Source organism: Rhinopithecus bieti, unplaced genomic scaffold, assembly GCF_001698545.2.
Source record: "Rhinopithecus bieti isolate Rb0 unplaced genomic scaffold, ASM169854v2 scaffold_36869, whole genome shotgun sequence".
NCBI lineage: Eukaryota > Metazoa > Chordata > Mammalia > Primates > Cercopithecidae > Rhinopithecus > Rhinopithecus bieti.
In genome coordinates this window covers 613,079-622,697 of record NW_016815448.1, presented here as the reverse complement: position 1 = coordinate 622,697, position 9,619 = coordinate 613,079, and the positions used below count along the sequence as shown (strand labels likewise).

General features: G+C 35.7%; 1 protein-coding gene across 1 annotated transcript in view; it reads right to left on the bottom strand.

The window, feature by feature from the left end:
* Positions 1 to 1,544: 1,544 nt before the first annotated feature.
* The window catches only part of RPAP3 (RNA polymerase II associated protein 3), a gene marked incomplete at its 3' end in the record, with an annotated part of 38,278 nt that continues 30,203 nt past the window's right edge, over positions 1,545 to 9,619 (bottom strand). Inside the window, 5 exon segments of the mRNA XM_017853123.1 lie at positions 1,545 to 1,670; positions 2,342 to 2,439; positions 3,488 to 3,661; positions 3,935 to 4,177; positions 5,642 to 5,679. Coding sequence (XP_017708612.1) covers positions 1,545 to 1,670; positions 2,342 to 2,439; positions 3,488 to 3,661; positions 3,935 to 4,177; positions 5,642 to 5,679 — 679 coding nt within the window.

Here is a 9,619-nt window from a genome sequence, read left to right as displayed (position 1 = left end):
CAAAGTGCTGGGATTACAGGCGTGAGCCACTGTGCCCAGTCGGCAGTTTGGTATATTAAAAGCTACATAAAACCACTACAACAGGGCAGAGTGGTTGAAAAAAGAGCGGTAAAAGATGAGGTCAAAACAGTAATAAGAAACAGTAACATTTTTCAGGGATTTCAAGGAACATTTTTGGTTAACTAAAGCTAAAACCAAAACTTTTGGTTTAAACCCTCACTATTAAATATATATATATATATATATATATATAATTTTTATTTAACTATTTATTTGAGGCAGAGTCTCACTCTGTTGCCTAGGCTGGAATGTAGTGGCACAATCATGGCTCACTGAAGCCTCAACCTTCTGCGCTGAAACGATTCTCACACCTCAGTCCCCCGAGTAGCTGGGACTACAGATGCACGCCACCGCAACCAACTAATTCCTGTATTTTTTGTAAAGACAGGGTTTTGCCATGTTGTCCAGGCTGGTCTCAAGCGATCCTCCCACTTTAACCTCCCAAAGTGCTGGGATTACAGGCATGAGCCACCATGCCTGGCCTAAAAAAATATATATCTAAATTACATGTCCACTTCCCTAAGTATAATTTCAAAAGTATCTTTCTTACAGATTTAAAAATCATTCAACATCACTGCTAAAAAGATAAAGAAGAAATAAAAGAAGCCCATGTATGTTTAGCACAGGAGGTATCTGAAAATGGTACACTGAGTTTTGCTAATTTTAAAATAAAAAAACAGACACACTTGTATGTGAATGATTTTCTTTTCCTGAAACGAGTATAGTCCAAAACTCCGAGTAACTGAAGTTTCTGCATAGTGCAATTTTGCTTTAATTAGGATTTCTCAAAACGGACTCTTTATGCCAAAGATTGTGATGTGGAAATAAAAGAGAAATAAAATTCTTCAGGTTCCTCATCTGCCACTTATTACTCCCTATTCTACAATCCAGCCATACCACTTTAAATTCTCTGGACTCAATTTGTTCTTTCCTGCCTTAGAACCGCCGCACATATCATTATTTCAGTTTAAAACTCCCTTGCCCAGCCTTTCCTCTGACTCTTGCACTTCTTTGAGAATTCAGCTAAAATCAAACTCAAGGAAATTACCTCTCTCAGAATGGATCAGGCCTTTACTGTACCTCACCTGGTTACATGGTCCTGTGGCTTTGATCCTTCACATACTCAGTAACAGTAGGAACTCAACCATTATACCATTTACTGAGTTTTCAAGTAGAACTCAGACCATGGAGTTGGACTGCCTGGGTTCGAATCCTAGGTCTGGCTTCCTAGCTATGCAACCTTAGCAAGTTTCTTAGCCTCTCTAGACCTCAGTCTCCTCCTCCGTAAAAGGAGAGTGAAAACAGTATCTACACTTCATAATATTGTCAGGACTAACAATACAATTTTAACTGTTGTTATCCAATTTAATTAACTTAAATATAATTTAAATATAATTAAATGTAACCTTATACAGAGTAAATAGTCAATAAAAGTCAGCTATTATTTGTTGAATGAATAAAGGAAAGTACAAAAATAAACAAACATGGGAAAACTTTCATAGAACTTACTCTTCTTCTCTGTTTCTGACATAAACATCACTGCCATATCAAACCTTTTTAGTTCAGAAAGTCTTTGTAAGATTTCAAAGATGAGTGATGGTTTTTCTTTCCTGAAATAATCCAAATATAAAAACAAAAGATCAGTTCAAAGTAGCTCATTTATTAATAATTCTGTTTACTAACACAAGGCATCTAATTATACATAAATGACATTATTTTTCCCCTGGATATTACCTATGTTTTAAATGCCCAAATGAAGAGATTTATCAAGTCAACTGAAGAAATTACAATATTCTTAAATAAGAGCTTAGCACGGAAACTATCATTCTGTTAAAACATTGGTCACTTCCACACCCTCTTTTCTCTACGAAAAAATTAAGAGTCCTTTTCCTCCCTTTTAAACTTTTCCCTTTTATTGTTTGTACTTGTCATTTCCTTGCAACTTCTGTAACAATGAAACTTACAAAAAAGCTAACTTTGCTATATGCTGCTAATTTGCTATATACATTCAAAAAGAATGAACTCCCCAAATCATTGGAAATAGCATAGCATTATGAGAGTACAGTAAATCCTCACTTAACATCATCAATAGGTTCGTGAAAACTGCGACTTTATGTGAAATGGCATACTGTATAAACAAACCAACTTTACCATAGGCCAACTGATATAAACAAGACTTATGTTCCTATGTCTTAATCATTTTAATTAAAGTTGCAGTTTCCAAAAACCTATCAATGACATTGTGAGGACTTACTGTATAAATAAAAAAAACTTGACTTACTCAATGTAAAAGTCATGCAGAATTTTAATGATCTGGTTGAATACATCTGGATCCAGATTTTTCTGAAACAACTTAGGATACAAAGATGGTTCAATTCGCTTGAAAATAAAATAAAAGTTAGATGATTAATTGATGGCAACACTTACAGATCACAAATTACACAACAATTGCTTGGGTAAAAATAGTAAAGAATAACTACTTTGGGAGGCCAAGGTGGGAGGATCACCTGAGGCTGGGAGTTCGAGAACAGCCTGACCAACATGACGAAACCCCATCTCTACTAAAAATACAAAACATTAGCCGGGGGTGGTGGTGCATCCCTGTAATCCCAGCTACTCGGGAGGCTGAGGCAGGAGAATCACTTGAATCTGGGAGGCAGAGGTTGTGGTAAGGTGAGATTGCGCCATTGCACTCCAGCCTAGGCAACAAGAGCAAAACTCCATCCCAAACGAAAAGAAAAGAATAACTACTATGCATTAGCACTTATGAATAATAATGGAGTCACATTAAAATGCAATTATGATAGAAGAATGAAAGTTATAGGAACTGCATGATAATCACTCTGTTCCAGTCACAGAAAAGTCTTATGAGCGGAAGAAATACACATCATCCTAAGACAGACAGAAAACTTTAGAGGCTCTCAAAGAACACTAGAGATTTGAAAAAGTAGAATTACATTGGAAAACGTATTTGGAAGTAATTTTATATTGCATAATTATAAGGAAATGTTACTCTCATTACACTTGAAAAAGACCATGCTAATCCATTATTTGCTAAATTTCATAGGATTTGATTCTTTTTCTTAGAGCAAATATTATAAGAATGATTGCCTACATATTGCAAGTACTGCTTGGCATACAGAAGACACTCAATGCATTTTAGGATTTTTATGAAGAATTAAGCTTAAGCTAATATATATGAAATTAGATTAAGTTATTTGAGACAATGGAATTTGACACAGAATCTATTGAAAAAGGAGAACACCCAGGTTCCCTGGTTGTAAATATTTTTAAATGGTCTGACCAGGGTGATGTATCCTACAATAATATCTTACAAAAAGCAAATATGGCACCATTATTATAAAGTGACAAAAGAAGTTCTCTGACCTTTTACTTACAACAGAAGTACTAGCTTCCTCTCTCTTACCTTTAAATACTGAAACAACATATCTGGAGAACTTTTCAATTGTCTGAAATCAGATTCGAGCTGGAACGAGTTTGCAGGAATTGGAGGAAGAACAGTTGTGGCAAACTGAGCAGGTTTTTGTACTATCTCTCTAGTCAATTTCTCACTGTAAGACTGACATACATCCTGTTNATCCTAGAAATGAAAATTTTAAACAAAATCAATTTTCAAGATACCTTCTTACCATCTCTAAATTTCACACTATGGTTAAAAAAAAAAAAAGATAGTAATCATTCCTTAAGCAAAATCACCCTTACAATAAGTACAAATAAAAAAGAAAAAGCCAGAACCTTAAGTTAGGCAGTTCAAAAAATCAGCATGATGAGTACAAATCAGAAGTCTCAGTAATACCAATTCTCCAGTGGAATTATCCCATTCTAGATGATCATCAAATAACAGTATTTCTACTCACTGCAGGGATGAAGTATCACTGATTTCTTCTATTTTCAATACTTTTGCTCTTGGAGTATCACTTGTGGGAAAAAGGTCATCTTGGCTTGAATTCTTCTCACTTGTGGTGCCTGTGGCTGCTATTACATTTGCTAGATTAATAGGATTATTCTCTGGAGCAGCAGCAGTAGTGCTATCTGGCACATCAATAGTCTGTATCAAATTACCAGTTTCTTCAATAATAACCTTCTTGAGTGGTTTCTAAAACAATTAAAATCAATTCCTTAAATCAAAATATTAAAGGTTTCCTATTTTAGGGTCACAAGTTAAAAGGCTACAATGTTCTTACAGCTAAAATCCCAGTGATTAGTAAATTCAGTTTGGTGGCTAGACAGACATAGGAGTCTGAGAATACAACAATACAAAGCTATACAAAGCACTTATCCCAGGTAGGTCTAAACGAGGGAGAGAGACATGTATATGTAACTATATAAGGCCATGGGTATGTTTAAGAGATGAAAGCACAAAATGCTAAGAGAACACAGGAGGGAAGATAAACACTGGCATAAGGGAAGCCTTCACAGAAAAAGTACACAGGAATGGCAAAGTTGAAGGGTGCAGCACGGTCAGTGGAAAGGTGAGAGGTCCAGTGGGGCTGGTGCAAGGCAAGGCACGGTGGAGAAGAAGCCTGAAAGGCTGCTTGAAGACAGCTTATGAAAGGACTTGGATGCCATGGAAGGAGTTTGGACTCTATTCTAGGGGCAATACAGCAAAGAAATTACCAAACCAACAGTAGTATTGTGGACTAACTGAAGGCAAGTGGAATAAGGGCAGACAATAACCAGCATTATGTATGGGATAGACTATCATTAAAACCTAAACAAATGTGTTTACTAGATTAATAGGATTATATATATAGTAGCTGGATAAAACCACCCCAGGATTAAAAATCTGTCAAGTAATATTCATAAAGTTGGTAAAAGTAAACCCTTTTTTCCAATTTAATAAAGTAAATGGCTTTCACTGTTTATCTCAATCACCACACATGTCATTTTCAACTTACGTTCATATTTAATAATATATTTATATCTAATAAAATATAACAATATTCTTCACTATATCATCATACCAGACACACAGAAATACACTGAGGAGCTATTGTTCCACCAAGGGTATTGAAAAATGAAACAAGTTAAGAAAAGCTTCTTCTAAAATTTGCAAATATTGATTAACAGTTGGCGCTATATACTTTTATGTATGTTTGAAATTTGTTTTATCTTTAGAAAAGAGAAAAAAACTTTCCTCAATATACTCTAAGTATACATTCCAACAACACAGTTGAATTATAAATTGCAAAGTTATAAATATAAGAACTTCTGCTTCTGCAATAGATATCAAACTCAATATTAAAACCAGAAATTCCATTAACGCAGCTGAGATATGACCCAATGGTAATAAATGAGTGTTACTAAATGAAGGTACAAAAATGAAAAAGCTGTAAGAAAATTTGTAACAGAATCCTTCAAGCAGTTCTATTTTAAAGAATAATATTAAGTTATGGCCTATGCTTTGCTAAGAACTATATCAGCAACAGTTTTCATCAAGATACTGATCAAGAATGGATATGTCTATTAAACCTTTTCCTTGACAACAGATATGTAAATAATGATTTGAATTTATGACTTTCCTAATCATTGGTCTCTGCTAAGTGTAGACCCGGGGTACTGAGAGCTGCTGAGGGTCACTGATGACAGCGGCAAGGACTGTGGGGAAGAACAGTATGCTAGTAACAGGAGTAAACCATGAAAGAAACCACTATAGAAAGAACTTAAGAAAATATGAAAGGTTCAATTCATTCCTTTCTTAAATCATGACTCAGAAGCATTAACATTTTATTTAGTTGTATATTGTGATCATTTAAAAAAAGAGAGAGAGAGAAAAGAACAAAGGAATAAAGAGAAAAAGGGACCAAATAGGTGAAGTTTTGACATCAGGAAACAGAAAATGAAAAAAAAAAAAAAAAAAGGAAATAAAGCAAAATAAGATATTTTAGCAGAGACTAAAGGATCAGGAAAACTTTCACTTGATACCATTCTCAGAGGAAACCCCAGGCCCAAGTTCACCTACGTCTCTGTTCTCCTACACTCGGTCTAGAGGTTTGCTAAAAATACTTCCAAGCTGCCAGCCCTTCAAGCACCGACTACCCTGGCCTAGCCTTTAATTTCAATAATACTGAGACTCACTCTCTCTCTACTTTCTGTAGTCTTCCTTTCTTTCCTGACCACTTTCCCCAGTGACCAGGTGGTGTCACAAATACGTGACTAAAAAGGAAATTAAAATTTGTTTCACCTGAAATTGCCTCAACATTTATGCACATTATTTCCTTCGATATAATCTGGGAGTTATTCTCAATTTAAGGAGAAAAAGTAAGGATAACACAGGGATTAACTAACTTGCTCAAGATTGCGAAGTTTTATCAAGTGGGGCTCAAATCCAGTCTCAAAGGCATTATACCAAACTGCTATCCTCTACTTTAATTTAAAAATAATGCCCACTTTTTTTTTTATCATGAAGATCCATTATAAAAATAAACAGCAATTTTTTCCCTCCCCACTAGGATACTAACTTTGTTGATTTTGGATCATTTACACAATGGTTTACCCCAAGATTTCTCATTTCCTAGAGGTGTTTTGTTTTGTCATATTGCCATAAGAGATTTAAATTCACATTGTATTTTCACAACTATTAACATAAATTCATTTTTAACAAGAAGGTGAACCCAACAAATTTGTAAAAGCTATTTATGGTATGCTAGTCGCAGGACATTACACATATCACGTGGCAATGTTTTTATAATTATGGACAGTGATGTCTAACAAAGGCCTTCTGTAAACTTGTGAATTAATTTTTGTAAGGAAGTCTTACAAAGATGTAAAAGTTTAAACTACATTTAATATTTAATCACTTTTACTGAAAAGAACAGTAAATAAATATATGAAAATGACCATAATGTGTGAAAACAACTAGATTTATGCCTGGCATACACAACACACACAACCAGTATTACCAAAAATACAGCTGTAATAGGCCAAGCACGGTGGCTCATGCCTACAATCCTAGCACTTTGGGAGGCCAAGGCGGGCAGATCACTTGAGGTCAGGAGTTTGAGACCAGTCTGGCCAACATGGTGAAACCCCACCTCTACTAAAATTATAAAAATTAGCCAGGCATGGTGGCAGGCACCTGTAATCCCAGCTGCAAGGGAGGCTGAGGCAAGAGAACTGCTTGAACCCGGGAGTCAGAAGTTGCAGTGAGCTGCGATCGTGCCACTGCACTCCAGCCTGGGGGACAAGAGTAAAACGCCGTCTCAAAAAAAAAGAAAAAAGAATACAGTCATATTAAATGCATTGGAAAAGTATTAAACTAAGAAATCTATTTGCTACTAACTACTAACTAGTACAAACGTAACAAAATAAACTTTCTTTCCTTTTCTGCCTTTACAAAAGAGGATAAAATACCTCCTCTGACTTCCTTATGAAATTCTTATTTCTAATAAAGAAAACTAACTATTATGCAAAGGATCATCTATGCATAACAGTTTAAGAGGGCAGGAAGAGGATCTTGATCAGTCAGGGGTACATAGAGAGGTTTTTTGAGGGTGATATCTTTTAGTTTTCTGACTTGGTTTCATGGGTATTCACTTTGTAATTATTCTCTAAATCATACCTTGTCTTGTGTACTTTACTGTACATTTCATAATTTACTTGCTGCAAGGGTGTTTATCCCAACTTCAGAAAAGAATAGTAATAAAAATACAAAGACATTTAAATTCTATAAAATGCAAAACTGCTTGAAATTCCTTTAATATAAGAGAAATAGGTAGAAATATTAAAATTTACAGTGTTAAATTAAAATAGTCACTAAAAAAGTTACCCCAAAACTCTAAACACTGCTAAATTTCCCTCATATGTCAGTAATCCTAGGAAGTATTTCTTAAAGATTCTTAAAAAAAAAAAAAAAAAGTCCCCAGGAAGACATTTCAACATTTCCTTTAAGAGTTAGGGGACGTTCCAAGATGGCCAAATAGGAACAGCTCCAGTCTGCAGCTCCCAACATGATCAGCGCAGAAGACAGGTGATTTCTGCATTTGCAACTGAGGTCACAAACATCAAAGACCAAAGGTAGATTAAACCACAAAGAAGGGGAGAAACCAGAGCAGAAAAGCTGAAAATTCTAAAAATTAGAGCACCTCTTCTCCAAAGGATCCCAGCTCCTTGCCAGCTGGACAGAGAATGACTTTAACGAGCTGACAGAAGTAGGCTTCAGAAGGTCAGTAATAACAAACTTCTCTGAGCTAAAGGAGGATGTTCGAACTCATCACAAGGAAGCTAAAAACCATGAAAAGAGATTAGATGAATGACTAACTAGAATAAACAGCATAGAGAAGACCTTAAATTACCTGATGGAGCCGAAAACCATGGCACAAGAATGCCATGACGTATACGTAAGTTTCAACAGCCGATTCGATAAAGTGGAAGAAAGGGTATCACTGATTGAAGAGCAAATTAATGAAAAAAAGAAGAAGACAAGGTTAGAGAAAAAAGGGTAAAAGAAACAAACAAAGCCTCCAAGAAATATGGGACTATGTGCAAAGACCAAATCTACGTTTGATTGGTGTACCTAAAAGTGATAGGGAGAATGGAACCAAGTTGGAAAACACACTTCAGGATACTATCCAGGAGAACTTCCCCAATCTAGCAAGGCAGGCCAACATTCAAATTCAGGAAATACAGAGACCACCACAAAGATATTCCTCGAGAAGAACAACCCCAAGACACATAATTGTCAGATTCACCAAGGTTCAAATGAAGGAAAAAGTGTTAAGGGCACCAGAGAGAAAGGTAGAATTACCCACAAAGGGAAGCCCATCAGATTAACAGCAGATCTCTCAGCACAAACCCTACAAGCCAGAAGAGAGTGGGGGCCAATGTTCAACATTTTTAAAGAAAAGAATTTTCAACCCAGAATTTCATATCCAGCCAAACTAAGCTTCATAAGTGAAGGAGAAATAAAATCCTTTACAGACAAGCAAATGCTGAGAGATTTTGTCAACACCAGGCTTACCTTACAAGAGCTCTGAAGGAAGTACTAAATATGGAAAGAAACAACCAGTACCCGCCACTGCAAAAACATGCCAAACTGTAAAGACCATCGATGCTAGGAAGAAACTGCATCAATTAACGGACAAAATAACCAGCAAACATCATAATGACAGGATCAAATTCATACTTAACAATATTAAGCTTAAATGTAAACGGGCTAGATGCCCCAATTAAAAGACATAGACTGGCAAATTGGATAAAGAGTCAAGACCCATCCGTGTGCTGCATTCAGGAGACCATCTCACATGCAAAGACGCACATAGGCTCAAAACAAAGGGATGGAGGAAGATCTACCAAGCAAATGGAAAGCAAAAAAAAAAAAACCAGGGGTTGCAATCCTAGTCTCTGATAAAACAGACTTTAAACCAACAAAGATCAAAAGAGACAAAAAAGGGCCATTACATAATGGTAAAGGGATCAATTCAAAAATAAGAGCTAACTATCCTAAATATATGCACCCAATACAGGAGCACCCAGATTCATAAAGCAAGTCCTTAGAGACTTACAAAGAGACTTAGACTCCCATACAATAATAATGGGA